The sequence below is a fragment of the Gopherus flavomarginatus genome, chromosome 2, assembly GCF_025201925.1.
Source record: "Gopherus flavomarginatus isolate rGopFla2 chromosome 2, rGopFla2.mat.asm, whole genome shotgun sequence".
In the NCBI taxonomy this organism is placed as follows: domain Eukaryota; kingdom Metazoa; phylum Chordata; order Testudines; family Testudinidae; genus Gopherus; species Gopherus flavomarginatus.
In genome coordinates, this window is record NC_066618.1 from 82,126,347 (window position 1) to 82,150,843 (window position 24,497).

At 51.9% G+C, this 24,497-nt stretch overlaps 2 protein-coding genes across 13 annotated transcripts in view; one reads left to right on the forward strand and one right to left on the reverse strand.

Moving 5' to 3' along the window:
* Positions 1–5,230, reverse strand: part of ACAD11 (acyl-CoA dehydrogenase family member 11) — a 59,556-nt gene extending 54,326 nt beyond the window's left edge. Inside the window, exon 1 of the mRNA XM_050937967.1 lies at positions 5,094–5,230. Within this exon, the coding sequence (XP_050793924.1) occupies positions 5,094–5,230 (137 nt within the window). The remainder of the gene's footprint in view (positions 1–5,093) is intronic.
* UBA5 (ubiquitin like modifier activating enzyme 5) overlaps positions 1–24,497 on the forward strand; it is a 62,919-nt gene that overhangs the window by 28,207 nt on the left and 10,215 nt on the right. For 2 of the 12 annotated variants that reach the window (XM_050938011.1, XM_050938015.1), the window contains 9 exons: positions 5,663–6,863; positions 9,836–9,881; positions 9,976–10,065; positions 13,101–13,210; positions 13,683–13,769; positions 14,554–14,638; positions 15,609–15,713; positions 15,932–16,059; positions 18,330–18,465. In XM_050938011.1, the coding sequence (XP_050793968.1) occupies positions 6,451–6,863; positions 9,836–9,881; positions 9,976–10,065; positions 13,101–13,210; positions 13,683–13,769; positions 14,554–14,638; positions 15,609–15,713; positions 15,932–16,059; positions 18,330–18,465 (1,200 nt within the window). In that variant the 5' untranslated portion in view covers positions 5,663–6,450. Of the gene's footprint in view, positions 1–4,616; positions 5,159–5,247; positions 5,372–5,409; positions 5,527–5,662; positions 6,864–9,835; positions 9,882–9,975; positions 10,066–13,100; positions 13,211–13,682; positions 13,770–14,553; positions 14,639–15,608; positions 15,714–15,931; positions 16,060–18,329; positions 18,466–24,497 lie in introns of those variants that run through there. The other 10 variants (XM_050938018.1, XM_050938017.1, XM_050938019.1 and 7 more) reach the window with 10 other exon arrangements.

The window sequence follows — 24,497 nt, forward strand, 5'->3', positions numbered from 1 at the left end:
GGATTAAGAAAAATAGAATTATACAGTAGTGCATAAACTTCCTTTGACTTACAACAGATGTGACAGAAGTGAGAATTTTCTGTAACACTTTTATGAATGATACTTATGGCAGTTGACCCTTTGGCTTAGTATTGTTACCTAGTCGGTGCAGAAGGAGTAAAATGCTTCCCTTGGAATGGAGAAAAGGTATAAGATACTTGTGCCAGGCAGGGCCATCCTTCCCATACGCGAAGTACACAGCTGCGTAGGGCACCAGGAAACTTGGAGCACCAAATTTCCCAGTGCCCTGCACAGCTGTGTATTGCTCCAATCCCTACTCCACCTCTTCCCCAGGCCCCTCAACCCTGCCTCACCGTTCCCCACCCCCACTACACCTCTTCCCCAAAGCCCCCGCCCTGCTCCACCCCACCTCTTTCCACTCCTGAGGACTGCAGCAGGGCCAGGCCTGCACTCACTGGTGGCAGGAAATGCAGAGAACCGGCCAGAGCCAAGCTACTGGTGAGTGCTGGGGGGTGGGGGGAGACTGTGTGTTCCTCCCTGCCCCCCCCAAACACCAGTCCCTCACAGAAGCCTGACTCCCGCCCCCCCTGTGGGGTGGGCTGTATAGGGCCCCAGAATAGCTAGGGACGGCCCTGGTTCCAGCTAACTGTCTGGAGTGATTTGAATGAGCCATTAAGCGCTGGCTGGAATCAACACATATCAATGGAAGTTCCACAAAAAACAAGGGGAACCCCAGTGACTAAATGATTGACACTTAGCAGCAAGATGCTTGGGCAGGCTGGACATGGAAACTCAGCATGGTTTTCAAGTGAAAGTACTGGAGGTGACAGGAATCTGCAGTAAGATCTGGGCTGACAGAGATACAGCAGTTCTCACTTGGGACTGACAGACAGAGAAAGCCAAGATGGGCACTAGAGCAACCTGGCTTGGTGGAATTCTAAAGGCGTCTACACTAGAATCACTACAGTGGTGCAGCTGTACTGTTGTAGCGCTGCTAGTGCAGACGCTTTATGCCAACCAGAGAGAGCTCTCCCATCAGCATAATTACTCCACCTCCCTGAGGGGCAGTAGTTATGTTAGTGGGAGAATGTATCCCACGGACATAGCACTGTCCACATCAGCGCTTAGGTCAGTGTAACTTATGTTGCTCAGAAGGGCGGCTTTTCAACACCCCTGAATGACAAACTGTTTCAAAGTAAGCGCTAGTATGTACAAGCCCTAACTTTGGCCAGTCTGAACTGTCTTAACCTTTGCTTCTCTACGTTAACCTAAGGAGTCCCTGATGCTATATTCCAGTTGATTAATAAACCCTACTCTGTTTAGTCTTACTGCAGACACCTACGGATGTACATTTAGGGGTAAACGTTTCTGAACAGGAGTCTCCCTCAGTTGGGACTCACTGTTCAGTGCTCATGATGAGAAAGAGGGCAGGTATCAGAGGAGCTAAGGTCAAGTGACCGATCCTTGTGGAAAAGTGTGATCCACTGGTGATCTGGCATATATACGGATACTCCCAGAAGACTGCCTAAAGGCCAAGACATAGCACAGATCCTGTACATCCGTGACAATAGGTTATATCTTGAATACAGCACACATTGAGATAGTTCTCTAATCAAGGCCCCAGTCCTTGCAGGTGGACATTTGCATTAGCACTGAGCCCTAGTGAAGCCCATGTTGCTCTGTATGGGCATAAAAGTCTGCTCATACTCATGCAGTGCATGATCTGTCCCTAAGGCACTGCCTGAGGCAACTGGCAAGTTTTTAAGGATGAATACTGAAATTGGGAAGTATGCTATTAAGTCACACCTCCAATCTGAATATCATATTTATTACCAAGCAAGCAATGCAACCAGAGCGTCCCTCCTTCTTTAAATCCCTTCAGGGACTCCTCTTTCTCTACCACATCAGGTTCCAACTTCTAGCCCTCGCCTTCAATGCTCTGGATGATCCACTACCTTCTCCTCATTCAAGTTCCTCCTTAAGATTCACTCTGCACCAACACCTATGAGATATTAGATGACTAAAACATCCATTTATTTTGTTTAAAATAAATATATTTGCTCCTCCATGCTATGCTTGCCAAATAACCAAGTCATCATTCTGGTTACCCCTCTTTCTTCTTCCCCAAACCCTATGCCTACTATCTTGCTACCCTTGTTATTATGTCATGGGTAACTAGGACATTCTGGGTTGCAATCCAGTACTATTGAGGGGCTGTTTCACCACTTCCCTGCAACGTTGGGTGTCTCATAATCCTTTGCGGAGGTAGCTTCCAACTTGGGTCACTCACAAACAACCTGCCAGCAAGCAGATCACACCTGGAGTTCCATCTACAGCTATTGCCCTGGTTCAGCAGCTCTGACACCTGCAACCGGTCAGTACACGCCAGTTACAACTCTGGCTTCCACCAGCCTTGGTTACCATATGCAGAGTTACCCCAAACCACGCCCAGATTTTCCAAAAACATGTCTGCTCTGCACTGTCAATCCCCCTACTGCATAGTCCAGATATATTAGGTCCACTGCCCTTCTAAGAGGGTCAATATACAACAATTTGCCACTTTCAATGGAATTGCCCACACAGTTCACAACACTGGATTAGTTTTGATTAAAACAATAAAACAAGTTTATTTAATTACAAAGAGATAGGTGTTGAGTGAGTACAAGTATTAAGGCATTACACAAAAAATGTTTACAAGAAAAATAAAGATAAAATGCTTTCTAGTACTAAACTTAACAAAACTAGACTTTGTTCAAGGTTACATTCTTACCACAGGTTTTCAATGGCATTGTTGACCAAGTTTCAGATCAGAATCTGCTCCGAACGTCCTCTTAGATGCAAGAGACCGAGGGACAGCAAAAGATAACTTGCGGTGGTTTTGCCCCTCACTTTTATAGTTGAGTCACCCTTTGAAAAGCACTTTCCTGAGTGTGACCTCTAGTTAAAATTCTCTCTCACTGAGAGCATGGAGACATGGAGTCTGATGGAGGAAGGAGGCCTCATGCTGTTTCTTTTCACCTGTGTATGCTGTTGGTGAAATGTACATCTTTTTGTTCCTGCCCTCTTCCCTTGCCAAATAAAGGCCACCTAACAGGTGATGACCCATCAGCTTTGATGACATCTGATTAGGGCCCTCAACTTGCCTGTGTCTTGGAAAAACAGGGTTACTCACATCCCAGACTTGTCTGACAAACACACTTCAGTCGTGATTTCATCTTATACTCACAACTTTACCTATAATGCTGCTACACACATTTCACCATAATATTATTGACCAGAAAGTTATTAGTTTTCAAATGATACCTTACAAGCATATTTTGTACAAAGATTATTACAACAGTGTGTAGGGTGTGAACACAGGGGCGCATTCTGTCACAGTAACATTTTCAAAAGTGCCTCATTGACTTAGGAGCCCCTGTTCCATTTTTAGAAGTGACGTAGGTGCTTAGAAACCTGCATTTCAATGCAAGTCAATTACATTTATTCTCCTAAGTATCTACGGTCTGGTCTACACTACAGAGTTAGGTTGATGAAAGACATTTAAATTTACAAAGGACATAAATCTATTTTGTCTATTTTGCTATGATAGATGTAATCGTACAGTCTTCAGCATTATAAAAATTTATATTTTAATGTCACTTTCTTATACTTATATCTATGGTCTTATGATGTCATGTTTTTTGGGAGGAAAATGTCACTAGTGATTTTACAATGATATTACCAGTATTTTCAATTTTTTGGTATATTGTCAACTCACTTTTTTGAGATCCAATTAAGAAGACTTAACTCAATTTTTACAAGTATTTTGTTTTAGATCACACACATGCTAATTTCTCTGGTCTCTTTCTTCAAACAATAAAACATGAGAGAATCCCAAAGGCCCCACCACTACAGAACTGTTAATGGTCTATACACTGTTCCATGTCTATTTCTAACACACACAGCAATAAAGTTAATCATAAAAGAGTTCATCAAAGAATTTGTCCTTAGAGCAAATACTGTTTATTCACATTGAACTTGTGCCCAACAGGATAGGTTACTGTTTTACAGTAAATAAACTTTGAACACAATAACATGTTTTGTAACTGGTGAACTTTCATACTGATAACAGAAGATACAGTATTATGTTTCTGCATTACCATAACATGTAACCATGATTTTCCTTGGTGTCCCTCTTTAATTGCACAATGAGCTCAGTGCAGTACAACACACACCTCTGACTCTGTTCAATACATGTATTTAACTGATACACTTTGACAACATCTGTAATCTGCCTGTCATAGGCACAAAGATGATGGGTGCACTAAAAACAGGTAAGATACTAAAAACTAGGCACTTTGCCTACCTTACGGGTGATCATCCTTCCCAGCATTTCTCGGATAGATCCATCTTTTGAAGGATGACCCTACCTACCACAAACAACATTCATAGCTGCCAAAGTCATTCTTAGGACTACCTAAATCAGTAGTTCTCAACCCGTCCAGACTACTGTCCCCCTTTCAGGAGTCTGATTTGTCTTGCATAGCCCAAGTTTCACTTCACCTAAAAACTACTTGCTTACAACATCAGCCATAAAAATACAAAAACTATTATTGAAAAAAAATCGCTTACTCTTCTCATTTCTGTACCAAATTTTAGTTTGTACGGACTTCGCTAGTTCTTTTTATGTAGCCTGTTGTAAAACCAGACAAATACTTGGATAAGTTGATGTACCCCCCTGGAAGACCTCTGAGTACCCCCAGGGTTGAGAACCACTGACCTAAATGACAGCTCGCTTCACACAGCGGCGGTGCCCTCGCAATCTTACACGGGCAACCGCTGAGATGCAGAAATTTGTGCCACCAGACGAAGCCACAATCTAGGGGCAGGCAGCCCACCTCTGCTGCACATCCCAGGTTTTCAGGGCTAATTTTCTCGAAGAGATCGTGCAAGCAGGGCTCCCTTGGCAGCGCTCGCTGTCCCTGTTCTGGTGTCATGACTCGCGGCCCCAGAGTCAGGCCAGCAGTGACCCCGTGACGTGCAGCGTTTTGTCCCGGGCGAGCAATGGGGAGAGGCAGGCGCAGCACAGGAGCGGGGAGTCCCTGCAGGGTTACCTGTACTGCCTGGCTGTCAGCGCGTCGGGGGGCTGCACGGGAAACCCGGCCAAATGGCGGGAGAGGTATTTCTCCAGGGCTCCCTGGTCAAACCTGTGCTGCTCCCTCACCGCGGTCGTGCCAGGCTCAGCGGCCATCCCAGCCAGCGCACGTACGCTAGCAGCGTAACCATACCCCGGGCCCCTGACCTACGCCAGGCGGCAGCCCTCGCCCGGCGTACGCTATTGGCGCAGACAGTCCCCTGGCCTTGAGGCCCCTCCCCCTTGGGCAAGGCTCGAGTAAGTTATCTGAAGTTAGGGGATGTAGGGTGAAGGGGTCTGGCCAGCTCTGCAGTGCGAGGGAGAAGGTCGGCAAGCGGCAGCGAGAGCAAAACTAGCTCCTTCACCACTTGTCAGAGATGCCAGGAGTGTGGCTGACAGACAGGCAGACAGAGGTGCTGGCACCTATGTGTATGTCACAGCCACATTTGCAAGTTTTCCGACCAACCGTAGAGCTGATTGGGGGCGGGGGGAGGTGATGATTTAGTATAAAATGTGAACCCTTCGGTCTTTGTGTTTGTTTTCATTCAGGTTTAGAAGATTCCAACCCTAGCTCTGGCCAGAGCATTTCACGTGCAATCACATTGTGACATGCGAGTGACAACCTGGTAGCAATGTATCACAGACAGCCACAAGGTGACTTTTAACTCACAACTTCATCACAGCAATCGTGTTGTAATGTTTAACCTACAACCATGTCACAACAGTGAGTGAAAACCATGTTGAAACATCTGCTTTTAAGCCTGCTGTGTGATGTTTAAATGAAAATAATGTTGTGACATCCTGATTTTTATCACAAATCTTGCTATATTTCAGTTTTTCCTTAAACTTCCAAATTCCAGAGTCAAGTGGTTGCATAAGAATTGTGGCCTTCACTTAAAAATGGAAGTTTCTAGCCCTCATGGTTGGTCTGAAAGCATTGAAAATTTGAACCTTAAAGTCTCAAAAACCAGAAGACAAATATAAAGAACCAAAATGTATTATTTTGCAAAATGTCTTTATTTTTCAGCTAAGTTCCTGATTTTTAGGGGCCTGACTCAAGATTTTTTGAATGTTTAGGCTTGGTAATGCAGGATATTTTGAATCAAAACATGCCACAGATGGACCATAAATGTTTATAATAACTGTGTATTCCCCATAAGGTGTCTATCTTCTAAGTAAAAAGCAATGTCTGTGCCTCCTGTACAATGCAGTGCATATATCGTCTATAATACCGTGCATGGCCTTATGTATGTCTTCTGTACAGAGCGATGTATCTCTCTCTGTCCCTCTAACAGTGTCTCTACACATTTTTATTAGCAGATGCAAAGCTTTGGGCTATGACTTCACCGGGTCAGTCACCAGCATTTATTTTCTATTTATTGATCGTTATTATTATGATAATCCGTCGTGCACACACCACAGACAGCAGTAGACTCCCCCATTCCCTCCTGCAGCTCGGGCTCTTTTGTGCCCGGAACTCTCCTCGCGGGCTGGGTTGCAGCGGGGAGGACCCTGCTCTGGGGCTCCCGGCCGGAAGCCTCCCGGGAGTGGGGACGTGTCTCTGCGCTGCCGGGCTGAGCGTGTGGCCGTCGCGAGCCGCTGCCATGGACTCGGCCAGTCTGGTGGAGGAGCTGCAGCTCCGCGTGCGGGAGCTGGAGGAGGCGCTGGCCAGGGAGCGGGGCGGCGGGCAGGGCCAGCGGGTTCGCATCGAGAGGATGAGCCCGGAGGTGACCGACTCCAACCCCTACAGGTGACGGCAGAGGGCTGCTCTAGGGGAGGGGGCGCCTGCCCTATGGGGAGGGGCAGCTCGGGGGGGCGCCTGCCCTATGGGGAGGGGAGCAGCCCTGGGGGAAGGGGGTACCTGCCCTATGGGGAGGGGCTGCCCTGGGGGAAGGGAGTACCTGCCCTGTGGGGAGGGGAGCAGCCCTGGGGGAAGAGGGTACCTGCCCTGTGGGGAGGGGAGCAGCCCTGGGGGAAGAGGGTACCTGCCCTGTGGGGAGGGGAGCAGCCCTGGGGGAAGGGGGTACCTGCCCTGTGGGGAGGGGAGCAGCCCTGGGGGAAGAGGGTACCTGCCCTGTGGGGAGGGGAGCAGCCCTGGGGGAAGAGGGTACCTGCCCTGTGGGGAGGGGAGCAGCCCTGGGGGAAGAGGGTACCTGCCCTGTGGGGAGGGGAGCAGCCCTGGGGGAAGAGGGTACCTGCCCTGTGGGGAGGGGAGCAGCCCTGGGGGAAGAGGGTACCTGCCCTGTGGGGAGGGGAGCAGCCCTGGGGGAAGAGGGTACCTGCCCTGTGGGGAGGGGAGCAGCCCTGGGGGAAGAGGGTACCTGCCCTGTGGGGAGGGGAGCAGCCCTGGGGGAAGAGGGTACCTGCCCTGTGGGGAGGGGAGCAGCCCTGGGGGAAGAGGGTACCTGCCCTGTGGGGAGGGGAGCAGCCCTGGGGGAAGGGGGTACCTGCCCTGTGGGGAGGGGAGCAGCCCTGGGGGAAGGGGGTACCTGCCCTGTGGGGAGGGGAGCAGCCCTGGGGGAAGGGGGTACCTGCCCTGTGGGTGTGGGAGGAAGGGACAGGGCTGCCACGGGGAGTGGGGGGAAGGGGCCCTGCCATCTGGGGACAGTGAGGGCAAGCCTAGCACGTAGGGGTTTGGGGTAGCGGGGGGGGGTGTGTGCTTCCATGTGGGGTGTTGTTATGAAGGAGAAGGAAGAGAGCAGGAGTCAGCACCTGTTTTATTGAGACTTGAGAGAGCTGCCATATGGGGGCTGTTGTACAGGGCATTTGTGGGGACAGGGAGGCTCCCTATACTGTGTGGGGAGGGGAAGGTCTGATCCCGACCCCTGTTTAGGAGATGCTATTTATTAAGCAAATTAAGACATCTGCCCCAGTTTCATTCACTGAGAAGTGGTGTGATGTGCCACCCCCTTCATCTTGCCCAAAACCTTACCTGTCTCTTGGTGATGAATTATAACACTATTTTATATTTTCTGTCTTTAAGAGTGGAGTATTATACTATGAGTTACTTACGGAGAAGTTACTCATAAGGAAATAGTATACAATATTTGGGAAGAAATGGAAGTTGGGACCCTGTTTCCCCCCCCCCCCCCACTAATTTCCTTTGCACATTGGGTCATTTAGAGGCTGATTATCATAGGTGCAGAGGATTTTCAGTGCCTAACTTATGGATTTCACCACATTTGAGAATCAGTCCTATAACCTTTCTGTTCCTCAGTTTGCCCTGGGATTAAATAATAATATATAGGTTTAAAATAGTCCTCCTTTAGGAACACTTCAAATTGTAATACTTTGCACTTACACAGCAATAAAATAGTAATAGAGTGGATACAGCACTTTTTGTAAAGCACTCTTATCCTCTATAAAAAGTGCATATTAGTGCAAAGTATTACTATTTAAAATGTTTCAGTACCAGAATTGTGTTTAATCCTTTCCTTTCTAGTTGTTCTCAGAACCTGAAAATAGCTCAGTACCTCCAAATTTCTCTCATAGTCCAGTATTGGAGTTAAAAGATTGTTCTCCCTGAAAGATTTTGTTGTTTTGTTTTGTTTTTAAGGTAGTTATCAGGGCATTAGCCTGGCATTGGGAAAGCAGTTATTGCAGCCACATTAGTCCTCAGAATAATTGAAATTGTATGTACGTGCTCCTCTCCCTCTTTCTCCCTCCTGATCCTGCAAACAATAATACTATGAATAGTCTCATTTGTTTCAGTGGGACTATTCACACTAATAAAGTAAAGCATGTAAGTGCTTGCAGCATTGGGGCCTTAGTGTTCTGTGCATAGATATGGGTTTCCATTCTCACTTCATACGTGTCCACTTAGCAGTTTTAAGTGTAATGAGCACAGTGGTCTTCGGTTTATTCGTTAGAAACCCAGTATGCAGAAGAGTTAAAGTCATGTTCTTCTGAAGCTAGCAGGAAATGTTTGGTTTTTTCCAAGCTGCTGTTTAGAGAATGTGATGGTGATGCTAGTAGGTTGGTTGCGTGACATAGGGGCTTTCATTCTGAAGTGTGCCTAATACTTCAACTTTCTGAAATGCATACACTTTAGAAATAGAATTGGAAAACAAATAAAATGAAAGGAACATAATATAAATTAAGGGTCTCAGATTGTTCTTGATAACAGCTAGCTACAAGTGGAAAATTTAATTATTGTAATCTGCTTTAGAGTACTTAATATTAGATTTCAGGGAAGAGATTATAGTATCTGGTGAGAAATATGACATTTTATGTTAGTGTTGATTTCAAAGCCATTAACTCATTTTCTTTGCTTTTGAATTTATCAACATTATTATGTTTATTTTCAAATAATTTACCATTTTACTTTAGTTTTAGTCTTCTAGTCTTTAGTACATCTTTAATTGATTGCTTAAACTTAACACTTTTTAAAAAAGTAATCTTAGAGGAGTACTATCAGAAATATGGCTATATTCATATTCTGAATCTTTTTCTTTTAGATACCTTAGTGAAGTAGTGTAAATCTAAATATTTCAGAAATAAAATTATCGATGCTAATCTCTCCTCTTTTGTGTCCCTTCTCTGTAGTCAAGAATTCCATAGCATTTACTGTGTAACTGTTAATTCTATTTTGAGCTTCTCTGGGGCTTGTTCTTTGTCACAACTATTTGAGCAACAGTAAAAAGTTGAATCTCAATGATTTTGAGAGAGCTTTCCTTGACTATGTTGGATGGTTTTTTTATTTATTTGTTTTGTTTTTCCTAGCCGCCTGATGGCATTAAAACGAATGGGAATTGTGAAAGATTATGAGGTATGATTATATTTGTTTTAGAAAATTGTTTTTACTTCCTCTAATGCAGGATACTTTGTAACATATTAATCTGTGTTTATTTTTCTTGTTACAGAAAATCCGTACCTTTACGGTAGCAGTAGTAGGTGTTGGTGGAGTTGGCAGTGTGACTGCTGAAATGTTGACAAGATGTGGCATTGGTAAGGTAATATACATTTTCTTCATGTACCAGTAAACCGATGAACTAGTCCTGTATATAATAGGTACTGGCAAGATGGATTTCTTGTTTGAGTCTGCACCAATGTTAGTCAGCTGAAGCAAACAAAAGAGTAATACTCACAAAAACATTGAAAGTGATGAGTCTTCTGAAGCAACTTGTTCTCTGTTCAAGTAGACTAGCCTTACCTAGGGCCTAGTCCTGTATGTTGCAAATCACCCTCAGTTGGGTGCTGCACACTGTTGCATCAGGTTCCTTCTGTATTGCTTTTAGTTCAGCCATAGAAGGCAGTGGAGGGGGAAAAGCTGTTAATAAAGACTGCGAGGGGTGGGGGTGCATAATGCAGAGAAGGAAGATTGAGCACTTCTGTTTCTCATAAAAACAAGAACAAGGGGACATTAAGTTAAATTGAGAGGCAATGAATTTAAAACAAATAAGTGGACACAATTTTTCACACAATGCACAGTTAATACATAGAACTCATTGTCACAAGATATAGAGGACAAGAGCTTAGCAGCAGGAAAAATAAGATTTATATGGGTAACGAGAACATCCAGAGTTAATATAATACAGGGTTTTTTAAGTGTAGGAAGGGATCTAAACATTCATACTTCAAGGCAAAAGCTAAGCTCTGTCTCTTCGGGGTTAGGAAGAAACCTTATGAGGAGGTTATATCATAACTCATCCTAATAAGCAGGTTATATCATTTACATAAAATAGCTAGAGACATAAAGGGTAACAAGAAAACATTCTACAAATACATTAGAATGAAGACAAGGCAGGCCTGTTACTCAATGAGGGGAAAAAAACAATAACAAAAAATGTGCAAATGGCCAAAGTGCTAAATAACCTTTTTTTTCAGTGTTCACCAAAAAGCTTAGTTGTGATTTGACGTCTAATGTAGTAAATGCCAGTGAAAATGAGGCAGGATCAGAGACAAAAATGGGGAAAGAACAAGTTAAAAATTACTTAATCCAGTTGGATGTCTTCACATCACCTGTGCCTGATAAAATACATCCTAGAATACTCAAGGAGTCGATTGAGGAGATATCTGAACCCTTAGTGATGACCTGCAAAAAGTCATGGAAGGCAGGAGAGATTCTAGAGGACTGGAAAAGGGCAAATAGAGTGTCAATCTATAAAAAGGGGAAATAAGGAGAACCCAGGGAATTACAGGCCAGTCAGCTTAACTTCAGTACCCAGAAAGATAATGGAGCAAATAATTTAGCAATCAGTTTGCAAACACCTTGATGATAATAAGGTGATAAGTAACAGGCAGCATGGATTTGTCAAGAACAAATCATATCAAACCAACCTAATAGCTTTCTTTGACAGGCTAACAAGCCTTGTGGATGGGGGGAAGTGGTGGTAGATGTGGTATATCTTGACTTTAGTAAGGCCTTTAATACTGTATCACATTACCTTCTCATAAACAAACTAGGGAAATACAACCTAGATGGAGCTACTGTAAGATGGGTGCATAACTGGTTGGAAAACCATACCCAGAGAATAGTTAGTTATCAGTTGTTCACAGTCAAGCTGGAAAGGCATATTAAGTTGGGTCCCACCGGGATTACTTCTGGGTCTGGTTCTGTTCAGTATCTTCATCAATGATTTAGGTACAGTAATGGCCGAGAGAGTACACTTATAAAGTTTGTGCACAATACCAAGCTGGGAGGGGTTTCAAGTGACTTGGAGGATAGGATTAAACATCAAAATGATCTGGACAAACTGGAGAAATGGTCTGAAGTAAATAGGATGAAGTTCAGTAAGGACACAGGCAAAATACTCCACTTAGGAAGGAACAATCAGTTGCACACATACAAAATGAAAAACGAGTGTTTAGCAGTCACAAGCTAAATATGAGTCAACAGTGCAACACTGTTGCAAAAAAAAAAAAAGGTAAACATAATTCTGGGATGTATTAGGAGTCCTGTAAGCTTCATGAGAAGTAATTCTTCCGCTCTACTCCGCACTGATTAGGCCTTAACTGGAGTATTTTGCCCAATTCTTTTCCATTTCAGGAAAGATGTGGACAAATTGGAGAAAGTCCAGAGAAGAGCAACAAAAATAATTAAAGATCTAGAAAACAAGACCTATGACAGAAGATGGAAAAACATTGAGTTTGTTGAGTTTGGAGAAGAGAAGACTGAAAGGGGTCATGATAACAGTTTTCAAGTATATAAAAGGTTCTTACAAAGAGGAGGGAGAAAAATTGTTGTCCTTAGCCTCTGAGGATAGGACAAGTAGGAATGGACTTAAATTGCAGCAAGGGCGGTTAAGTTGGACATTAAGAAAAACTTCATAACTGTCAGGGTGGTTAAGCACTGGAATAAATTGCCTAGGGAGGTTGTGGAATCTATCATTAGAGATTTTTAAGAGCAGGTTAGACAAACACATGCTAGGGATGGTCTAGATCAGTGGTTTCAACCAGGGATCCGGGGGGCTATGAGCAGGTTTCCGGGGGTCTGCTAAGCATGACCAGTGTTAGATTCACTAGGGCCCAGGGCAGAAAGTCTAAGCCCTGCCACACACGGGTGAAGCTTGGGACCCTGAACCCTACCTCCCGGGGGTGAAACAGAAGCATAAGCAACTCAGCTTTGCAGGGTGCCCTGTGACGTGGGGCCCCCAGCAACTGCCCTGCTTGCTACTCCTTAACGCCAGCCCTGGCTTTTAGATGCAGAAAAACGATTATTATGTCATAGGTGGGCCATGGAGTTTTTATAGCATGTTGTTGGGGGCCTCAGGGAAAAAAAAAGGTTAATTACTCTTCGTCTGGTGACTTGATCTAAACAGTTTGGTGTTCTCAGGTCTTAGTGACCAGTAGTTTAGGGCCCAGTCCTGCAATGCATACACCTCAATAATGGTTTGCATTTGAGTAGACTCAGTAAAATGGATGGAACTACTCAGATGTATTTATAGGATCAGGGCTTGTCACAGTTTGCTGTTTATAATACCAACATGGTGTTCATCAGCAGAGACCCATTGAAAATTCATATATATTATTATAATCTTCATTGTAGCTGCTACTGTTTGATTATGACAAGGTGGAGCTGGCGAACATGAACAGGCTCTTCTTCCAACCTCATCAAGCTGGACAAAGTAAAGTGCAGGCAGCGGAGCATACTTTGAGGTATATAGTGGGTATCAGATATGTTTAACATGGGATGCTACTTCAAACTTAGATATTTCACTCTGCAAAAAAAACCCACAACAAAGTTGCTTGTTCATATGGAATCCAAGGACTGAGCTTCACTAGAATTTTTTCTGGTATAATCTAGAGTAGATGTAGGATTTTTTATTTATTTGTTAATGACATTTTTACACTGGAAATGCAGTTAGACCAGCAAAAGGTGATTTTTGCCAGTAAAGCTTTTCATTCAGAGAACTGGCATAAGCACATTTTTGCCAGTAGTGGCTGTGTCTATGCTAGAAGGGTTTGCCAGAATAGCTATACTAGCTAATCCTTTGTAAGTGAAAGATTAGCTAGTTACACCAATTTCTAAAAATTCCAGCAGTGCTTGTGATTTGGATGAGTGAGGGAGTTCTTTGAGATTGCTACTGCATTCATTATCACTATTGACTGATTTTATTTTCTTTATAAGGAATATTAATCCTGATGTTCAGTTTGAAGTACATAACTACAATATCACAACAGTGGATAACTTCCAACATTTCATGGACAGAATAAGGTAAAACATTTTTAGAAAAGCACAAGACTTCTTTTGATGTTTGTTAGTAAATAAAGTCTAAAATACTCTATTGGCTTCATAATTTTTTTAAACGTTAGGCCTCCAACTGGAAAACAATCACATTTTATGTAAAATATATGTATATAAAGACACTTTTTTGTTTCCTAGCCGTGTTATCCAAGTAGATCTTGGTAAATAGCTTTTACTTTTGTCTCACTTTAAATTAAATTTGTTCCTTGTTTATATTAGTGTATTTTTAGCTTTCCCGCCAAATTGAAGATTCCATATGTTGTCATACTTCTTTAAAAAGACATCAAATTGCACAATCCTTTCTTTTGAGTAGCTTGACTCTCATTTTCAATATAATTAATATCTCTCAAATTAGTTCTGAAATGACTGCAGATATGTTATGCAAAGAGAAACCATTAGGGAAAATAAACATTTATACGACACTTCTTAAAAAATTTGTTAGAGGTACAAATTACACCCAGTGATATTTCCTTTAGTCTGAAATATCCTCTTATCTGAATCTCTTATGATTCCTCAGATGACTCCATTTTCAAGGACTGCCTTTTTACTTAATTCTATGGATGTCCCTGCTCATGGATAAACAGGGTTTTATTGAATTGTTTGAGACTGTGAGTGTTAAATAGGATCCAGACTATTTTGTTAGATAGGAATATATTTCCCATCAATTTATGTAATGAAAAGAATGAAATGTCTTGACTACAATTTTAATGTGTTTTGCACACCATCCTCATGTAAACTGTGGTATTTACTTTAGTTATGGTGGGTTAGAAGAAGGGAAACCTGTTGATCTTGTACTGAGCTGCGTGGACAACTTTGAAGCTCGTATGGCAATTAACACTGTAAGTACAGCATCTGAGGTCTGCACATATTCTTGTGGGTTTGCTAATACAGTCTTCCATTATTATTATTTACAGAAGTTATGTGCACCATAAAGAAGGCAAAACATTATTAAGGAGTCTGTTAATATATGTGAAAATAGGGAAATGTGGGGAGGAAATGAGCTTTTTATTCAGTTCTTAGAGCATAAAAAGTAAACCTAAAACAGATTACATGTGATAGTAAGTAATGGTTAGTAAAGGAAAAATGTATTTTTGTTATTAAATTTTATTTGTATTGAGTCATCTTGTAAACCCTGTCTAAATTCACTAATGACTTTCTTTGTATAACTATCCTATGGAAAATTTGATAAGATCGTTCTATTTTGATGTACATTTTTAAGGCAGTATACAGTTTTTACTGTGCAGTTTTCCTTCACAGTTGTAACAAATGCAGTGTATTTTCCAAAACAAACATTTTTGTTGCCATCCACCTACTAGCTTGATCAGCATGTGTATATATGACGCATATAAATGTATAAATATAATAAATCCATTCTTGTGTGTGCATGTGTGTAAAATAAATATAATTAAAGGGAAAAAACAGTAAAGAAATTGAATAGAAAATCCTAATAAATCATATTAGATTCCTGGGCCCTGATCTGGCAACTGTGAGTTGGAGCTCTGTACTTGCGCAGACCCCCACTGATTTTTTATGGCGCTCCAGACAAGTGCAGAGATCTGCCTTCGTGAATCCAATACCCATATTTGGCCTTTGATTTTTGTTGTCAGAGTTACTAAAAGAAAAAAAAAAAAAGACACAGAAATAGTTTATAGCCAGACCTCTTTTAATCTGACAGTTCTTTTGTCTTCTGGCTTTAAGAGGTAACAGTCACAGATTCATCAGTGTAATGCATGATTTCTAATAACCTTTTTTAACAAACTTCTACAGTGTTAATTTATAGTAACTCTTGCGTATGTTTGTGCTTTCAAGGCCTGCAATGAGCTTGGACAAACATGGATGGAATCTGGAGTGAGTGAAAATGCAGTCTCAGGACATATACAACTTATCATACCTGGTGAATCTGCTTGTTTTGCGGTATGCAATCCTTGGCTAAGGGGTCCTTTTCTGAAATCTAGGATTCACTGTATTTCTAGTTTGTGCTTTTTAAAACAGAATATGTGGTGTGAAACTGGTATTTCAAGGCTACATAGCCACAGCTTGTTTTAGTTCAGAGTAATTCTGGTTATTGCCTTTGTGTGGTCTGAGGTTTTTATTAATTTTTTTTAATGAGATTGCTTTTTTTCTCCTCCCAGTGTGCTCCCCCACTTGTAGTTGCTGCCAATATTGATGAAAAAACATTAAAGCGAGAAGGAGTTTGTGCTGCCAGCCTTCCTACCACTATGGGAGTAGTTGCAGGGATTCTTGTACAAAATGTTCTGAAGTAAGTTATTTGAATGAACTTCTGTGACTAAACTTACAGTATCTTGTTATAAAGAATACAACAGGCTTCTTTCTGATCATTAGAGCTTCACGTCTTCAGGACTTTATAAGCTTACGAGATTGGTGATCTTTCTTTCCCAGTGACAGATCTGCCTCTCTTTCATACACACTCATGTACAAAGGCATTTGCTTAAAGGAGTTGATACCAAGATATGTGATAGGAGGGTACATCTACACTGCAAAACAAAACCCTATGGTAGCAAGTCTCAGAGCCTGGGTCAACTGATTCGGGTGCTGTGGGGCTAAAAATAGCAATGTAGATGTTTCTTCTTGGGCTGGAAGCTATACTCTGAGGGGCGGGGGGGGGGGGGGGGGGCACTTCAAAGCCCAGGCTCCAGCCTAAGCAGAAAAGTCTACACTGCTATTTTTTAGCTCTTTAATGTGAGCCCGAGTTAGTTGACTCAGGCTCTGAGACTTGCTGCCACAGGTTTGTTTTTTCCCCTAGTGTAGACCAGGGGTCGGCAACCTTTCAGAAGTGGTGTGCCAAGTCTTCATTTATTCACTCTAGTTTAAGGTTTTGCGTGCCAGTAATACATGTTAACGTTTTAGAAGGTCTCTTTCTATAAGTCTATGATATATAACTAAACTATTGTTGTATGTAAAGTAAATAAGGTTTTAAAAATGTTTAAGAGGCTTCATTAAAATTAAATTAAAATGCAGAGCCCCCCAGACCGATGGCCAGGACCCGGGCAGTGTGAGTGCCACTGAAAATGAGCTTGTGTGCCGCCTTTGGTACGCGTGCCATAGTTTGCCTACCCCTGGTGTAGACATATCCTGAGTCACTGAACTTTTTGTTTTGGAGCTACCATTTTCTACAGATTGTTTCAAGTGCTCTTTCGCGATACTTGGGTTTTTTTATTCATCTTGAATTATGAAGTCTTGAAGAATGTCAAAGTAGCAGAATAACGTAGTTTCCTTTGCACAAAGCATGGGAAGAGAGTTAGTCCTGCATAGTTTCTGTTCAGTGATGCAAAACAGCTATAAATATTTTTACTGTATAGTAAAATTTTCTACAAGTAATATCACAAACTCCAGCTGTTCAAAGAACTGTGTCCATGAGAAAATTTTGAACGATTCTGTGTGCATAAATTTGTTTCCCTTTCCTTATTTTTAAGTCTGGAAAATAGGATTTTTGTCTCGAGTTCGTGTGTTAAAATCCTATTTTAGACAAACTTATTCTGGGGATAATTGTCCAGATGCTGTTAGGTGCAGATGCTGAATTAAAAAACAATCCAGATTTTGTGAAGTAAAACAGAGGGTTGTTTTGGCCTTCAGTTACAGAGGTGTGCCATTGACTTTAGTATATGTTGTGTGAATTTACATACGAGGCAGAATTGGTTCTCTAGTAATAAATATAAGAAATTATCTGTTTTTAGTGTGTGATTTCCAAGAGGTCAGGCTGGCCTAATTTTGTCCCCACTGAAGATTTTTCTTCAGTGGTAGGAGAGTTAAGCCAATGTTAATTGGTTTTGAAAAATTCCACCCTGACTGAATGGTATTGGACACAAGTAGGGTGGAGGGGAAGTTTGCACCATGAGACATTCTAAATGAGGGATCGGCAGCTTTTGACATGCGGCCCATGAGGGAAGTCCACTGGCAGGCCGGAACGGTTTGTTTATCTGCAGTGTCCGCTGGCTGCGGTTCACCTTTCCAGGCCAATGGGGCTGCGGGAAGTGGTGCAGGCCAAAGGATGTGCTGGACACTGTTTCCCACAGCCCCCATCGTCCTGGAACGGCGAACCACGGCCAGCGGGAGCTGCGATCGGCCGAACCTGCCAACACTGCAGGTAAACAAACTGTCCCGGCCTGCCAATGGTTTTCCCTTACAGGCCATGTGCCAAAGGTTGCCAATCCTGTTCTAAAACATACCATTTCCTGGGTTTGCAATCAAGTATCAAATTTCATCCGTGATCCATCTCTCATATTTATATCTATACAAACATAGGGCCAAATTCTCATGCAGTATAATTCACGATAGCTCCATTATCTGATAAAGCTATGCTGATTTACACCAAGTGAGGATCTACTACATAATTTCTGAAGTTGGTATAGGTAATTTAAAACCAAATGCCAGTAATTTAGGGTAACAATACAATATCACAACTGAGGGGTGCAAAATATAACATCTGGAAAAAGCATTTAGGCAATTCACTCTGAGCTGCGAACAAGAAAATACTTACATTTCACTGCAGTTCTCGTTCTGTTTTTCCAGGTTTTTATTAAATTTTGGTACTGTGAGTTACTATCTTGGTTATAATGCGATGCAGGATTTCTTTCCAACTATGGCCATGAAGCCAAACCCACACTGCAATGACAAAAATTGCAGGAAACAGCAAGAAGAATACAAGGTAAAAATCCATCTATTAATGCATGCTGAAGGTCTGTGGTAAATAAAGGCAGGTCATTCTGTATTGAAGCAGTGTTGACAAGGGCTGTTTCCTGATAGTTGCACAAACTTTGAAGTTAGATTATTTGAAATATTTTCAGAAGTATTTGTAGGTCATCTTAAAGTAAAAGGTAGGCAAAGTGACTTATGAAACTTGTTTTTTCCTGGGGCAAAAGCGATAAAACAACCTAATAAAATATTTGTTGCTTAGGGCCTCAATCCTGCAACCTCTTACGTATGTGCTTAACAGTGTGTAAAGATGACATTTTAATGGATTTATTTAAAAAATTATGCTTTGCTTTCTGATGAATAAATAAGATTTGAACTGTTTATTTTTTATATTGTATTAAAAATATCAAGAGTGTCACCTTTGCTCTTCCCTGCTTTTGCTTTAAGTTTTGTGGAAGGTTTAACGATTATGTAAATTGTGGGCTCTCTTAGCCTCTTAATTAAAGAGTGTGAGTGTTGAATATTAAAAATCTTATTTTCCCCAAAATTTTCATTAGTCATTGATGTTGAATTGGGGGAAGAAATCCTTTCAGGCCTTCTTTATACATAGTAAAGGAGCATGCTGGCCTCCTAAACCCAGAGTTGTGAGTTCAATCCTTGAGGGGGCCATTTAGGGATCTGGGGCAAAAATCTCTCAGGTGATTGGTCCTGCCTTGGAGCAGGGGGTTGGACTAGATGATCTCCTGAGGTCCCTTCCAACCCTGATATTCTGTGGTTCTATGCCCTTTTTTAATCCTTTGCAGGTCACCCTTAGAATGTTTCTAAAAGGCCATAAACAAACTCACACAAATATTTAGACTGTCTTAACTCTCCTCAGTCTTGCAACAAAAATAACCACTAATTCATGTTGTGTTTTGTTTATTCATGTAGTCTCTTCAGGAAAAAAAAAGGACTGCACAACCAAAACAAGTAGTAGTTGAAACAGGAAGAAGAAATAGTTCATGAAGACAATGACTGGGGTAAGCAATCATCTCAAACTTGAATGGACACCACCAACAAAGCGAAGGAATTTAACTAATCTTTATTAAACACTATCGGTTACTCACATTTTTTCACTTCTAATAAATCTGATAATTAAACTAAACCAGTTTCACGTTTGGTTCTCATACATTGAACAGGTGAAAATTTAATCTCAACACTACAGAAGTTTGTTTAAATAAAATGAAAATATTTATTTAAACAAACTTCTTTAATCTTGTAAAAATATTCATTAGATTTTACAAGGAACTTTTATACAGAACTCAAGTTTGGGTCTAAGTTTATCTGCATGTCCCTTTAAATAGCTTGTCAACGAATATTCATTATAATCAGGTTTCTGTAACATAAGGGGGTTTTATATAATATATATATATATTATATATATATATATATATATATATATATACTATATATATATATAAATAAAAAAATTCCCTGTAAGGGCATTAACAACTGAGAAAATTCTGGGCTGAAACTGTCAGCACACTTGTCTAAAAATTAAATTCATATACTCTAGAAATAGTTGTTCTCTGAATATTGTATTTTTAATAAAATGAAAATATAAGCTTACTATCAGGAAAGAAAAGTCCCTACAATGATAGACCCACCCCCCCCCCCCCCCCCCCCCCCCCCCCCCCCCCCCCCCCCCCCCCCCCCCCCCCCCCCCCCCCCCCCCCCCCCCCCCCCCACCCCCCCCCCCCCCCCCCCCCCCCCCCCCCCCCCCCCCCCCCCCCCCCCCCCCCCCCCCCCCCCCCCCCCCCCCCCCCCCCCCCCCCCCCCCCCCCCCCCCACCCCCCCCCCCCCCCCCCCCCCCCCCCCCCCCCCCCCCCCCCCCCCCCCCCCCCCCCCCCCCCCACCCCCCCCCCCCCCCCCCCCCCCCCCCCCCCCCCCCCCCCCCCCCCCCCCCCCCCCCCCCCCCCCCCCCCCCCCCCCCACCCCCCCCCCCCCCCCCCCCCCCCCCCCCCCCCCCCCCCCCCCCCCCCCCCCCCCCCCCCCCCCCCCCCCCCCCCCCCCCCCCCCCACCCCCCCCCCCCCCCCCCCCCCCCCCCCCCCCCCCCCCCCCCCCCCCCCCCCCCCCCCCCCCCCCCCCCCCCCCCCCCCCCCCCCCCCCCCCCCCCCCCCCCCCCCCCACCCCCCCCCCCCCCCCCCCCCCCCCCCCCCCCCCCCCCCCCCCCCCCCCCCCCCCCCCCCACCCCCCCCCCCCCCCCCCCCCCCCCCCCCCCCCCCCCCCCCCCCCCCCCCCCCCCCCCCCCCCCCCCCCCCCCCCCCCCCCCCCCCCCCCCCCCCCCCCCCCCCCCCCCCCCCCCCCCCCCCCCCCCCCCCCCCCCCCCCCCCCCCCCCCCCCCCCCCCCCCCCCCCCCCCCCCCCCCCCCCCCCCCCCCCCCCCCCCCCCCCCCCCCCCCCCCCCCCCCCCCCCCCCCCCCCCCCCCCCCCCCACCCCCCCCCCCCCCCCCCCCCCCCCCCCCCCCCCCCCCCCCCCCCCCCCCCCCCCCCCCCCCCCCCCCCCCCCCCCACCCCCCCCCCCCCCCCCCCCCCCCCACCCCCCCCCCCCCCCCCCCCCCCCCCCCCCCCCCCCCCCCCCCCCCCCCCCCCCCCCCCCCCCCCCCCCCCCCCACCCCCCCCCCCCCCCCCCCCCCCCCCCCCCCCCCCCCCCCCCCCCCCCCCCCCCCCCCCCCCCCCCCCCCCCCCCCCCCACCCCCCCCCCCCCCCCCCCCCCCCCCCCCCCCCCCCCCCCCCCCCCCCCACCCCCCCCCCCCCCCCCCCCCCCCCCCCCCCCCCCCCCCCACCCCCCCCCCCCCCCCCCCCCCCCCCCCCCCCCCCCCCCCCCCCCCCCCCACCCCCCCCCCCCCCCCCCCCCCCCCCCCCCCCCCCCCCCCCCCCCCCCCCCCCCCCCCCCCCCCCCCCCCCCCACCCCCCCCCCCCCCCCCCCCCCCCCCCCCCCCCCCCCCCCCCCCCCCCCCCCCCCCCCCCCCCCCCCCCCCCCCCCCCCCCCCCCCCCCCCCCCCCCCCCCCCCCCCCCCCCCCCCCCCCCCACCCCCCCCCCCCCCCCCCCCCCCCCCCACCCCCCCCCCCCCCCCCCCCCCCCCCCCCCCCCCCCCCCCCCCCCCCCCCCCCCCCCCCCCCCCCCCCCCCCCCCCCCCCCCCCCCACCCCCCCCCCCCCCCCCCCCCCCCCCCCCCCCCCCCCCCCCCCCCCCCCCCCCCCCCCCCCCCCCCCCCCCCCCCCCCCCCCCCCCCCCCCCCCCCCCCCCCCCCCCCCCCCCCCCCCCCCCCCCCCCCCCCCCCCCCCCCCCCCCCCCCCCCCCCCCCCCCCCCCCCCCCCCCCCCCCCCCCCCACCCCCCCCCCCCCCCCCCCCCCCCCCCCCCCCCCCCCCCCCCCCCCCCCCCCCCCCCCCCCCCCCCCCCCCCCCCCCCCCCCCCCCCCCCCCCCCCCCCCCCCCCCCCCCCCCCCCCCCCCCCCACCCCCCCCCCCCCCCCCCCCCCCCCCCCCCCCCCCCCCCCCCCCCCACCCCCCCCCCCCCCCCCCCCCCCCCCCCCCCCCCCCCCCCCCCCCCCCCCCCCCCCCCCCACCCCCCCCCCCCCCCCCCCCCCCCCCCCCCCCCCCCCCCCCCCCCCCCCCCCCCCCCCCCCCCCCCCCCCCCCCCCCCCCCCCCCACCCCCCCCCCCCCCCCCCCCCCCCCCCCCCCCCCCCCCCCCCCCCCCCCCCCCCCCCCCCCCCCCCCACCCCCCCCCCCCCCCCCCCCCCCCCCCCCCCCCCCCCCCCCCCCCCCCCCCACCCCCCCCCCCCCCCCCCCCCCCCCCCCCCCCCCCCCCCCCCCACCCCCCCCCCCCCCCCCCCCCCCCCCCCCCCCCCCCCCCCCCCCCCCCCCCCCCCCCCCCCCCCCCCCCCCCCCCCCCCCCCCCCCCCCCCCCCCCCCCCCCCCCCCCCCCCCCCCCCCCCCCCCCCCCCCCCCCCCCCCCCCCCCCCCCCCCCCCACCCCCCCCCCCCCCCCCCCCCCCCCCCCCCCCCCCCCCCCCCCCCCCCCCCCCCCCCCACCCCCCCCCCCCCCCCCCCCCCCCCCCCCCCCCCCCCCCCCCCCCCCCCCCCCCCCCCCCCCCCCCCCCCCCCCCCCCCCCCCCCCCCCCCCCCCCCCCCCCCCCCCCCCCCCCCCCCCCCCCACCCCCCCCCCCCCCCCCCCCCCCCCCCCCCCCCCCCCCCCCCCCCCCCCCCCCCCCCCCCCCCCCCCCCCCCCCCCCCCCCCCCCCCCCCCCCCCCCCCCCCCCCCCCCCCCCCCCCCCCCCCCCCCCCCCCCCCCCCCCCCCCCCCCCCCCCCCCCCCCCCCCCCCCCCCCCCCCCCCCCCCCCCCCCCCACCCCCCCCCCCCCCCCCCCCCCCCCCCCCCCCCCCCCCCCCCCCCCCCCCCCCCCCCCCCCCCCCCCCCCCCCCCCCCCCCCCCCCCCCCCCCCCCCCCACCCCCCCCCCCCCCCCCCCCCCCCCCCCCCCCCCCCCCCCCCCCCCCCCCCCCCCCCCCCCCCCCCCCCCCCCCCACCCCCCCCCCCCCCCCCCCCCCCCCCCCCCCCCCCCCCCCCCCCCCCCCCCCCCCCCCCCCCCCCCCCCCCCCCCCCCCCACCCCCCCCCCCCCCCCCCCCCCCCCCCCCCCCCCCCCCCCCCCCCCCCCCCCCCCCCCCCCCCCCCCCCCCCCCCCCCCCCCCCCCCCCCCCCCCCCCCCCCCCCCCCCCCCCCCCCCCCCCCCCCCACCCCCCCCCCCCCCCCCCCCCCCCCCCCCCCCCCCCCCCCCCCCCCCCCCCCCCCCCCCCCCCCCCCCCCCCCCCCCCCCCCCCCCCCCCCCCCCCCCCCCCCCCCCCCCCCCCCCCCCCCCCCCCCCCACCCCCCCCCCCCGCCCCCCCCCCCCCCCCCCCCCCCCCCCCCCCCCCCCCCCCCCCCCCCCCCCCCCCCCCCCCCCCCCCCCCCCCCCCCCCCCACCCCCCCCCCCCCCCCCCCCCCCCCCCCCCCCCCCCCCCCCCCCCCCCCCCCCCCCCCCCCCCCCCCCCCCCCCCCCCCCCCCCCCCCCCCCCCCCCCCCCCCCCCCCCCCCACCCCCCCCCCCCCCCCCCCCCCCCCCCCCCCCCCCCCCCCCCCCCCCCCCCCCCCCCCCCCCCCCCCCCCCCCCCCCCCCCCCCCCCCCCCCCCCCCCCCCACCCCCCCCCCCCCCCCCCCCCCCCCCCCCCCCCCCCCCCCCCCCCCCCCCCCCCCCCCCCCCCCCCCCCCCACCCCCCCCCCCCCCCCCCCCCCCCCCCCCCCCCCCCCCCCCCCCCCCCCCCCCCCCCCCCCCCCCACCCCCCCCCCCCCCCCCCCCCCCCCCCCCCCCCCCCCCCCCCCCCCCCCCCCCCCCCCCCCCCCCCCCCCCCCCCCCCCCCCCCCCCCCCCACCCCCCCCCCCCCCCCCCCCCCCCCCCCCCCCCCCCCCCCCCCCCCCCCCCCCCCCCCCCCCCCCCCCCCCCACCCCCCCCCCCCCCCCCCCCCCCCCCCCCCCCCCCCCCCCCCCCCCCCCCCCCCCCCCCCCCCCCCCCCCCCCCCCCCACCCCCCCCCCCCCCCCCCCCCCCCCCCCCCCCCCCCCCCCCCCCCCCCCCCCCCCCCCCCCCCCCCCCCCCCCCCCCCCCCCCCCCCCCCCCCCCCCCCCCCCCCCCCCCCCCCCCCCCCCCCCCCCCCCCCCCCCCCCCCCCCCCCCCCCCCCCCCACCCCCCCCCCCCCCCCCCCCCCCCCCCCCCCCCCCCCCCCCCCCCCACCCCCCCCCCCCCCCCCCCCCCCCCCCCCCCCCCCCCCCCCCCCCCCCCCCCCCCCCCCCCCCCCCCCCCCCCCCCCCCCCCCCCCCCCCCCCCCCCCCCCCCCCCCCCCACCCCCCCCCCCCCCCCCCCCCCCCCCCCCCCCCCCCCCCCCCCCCCCCCCCCACCCCCCCCCCCCCCCCCCCCCCCCCCCCCCCCCCCCCCCCCCCCCCCCCCCCCCCCCCCCCCCCCCCCCCCTTAGGTCGGG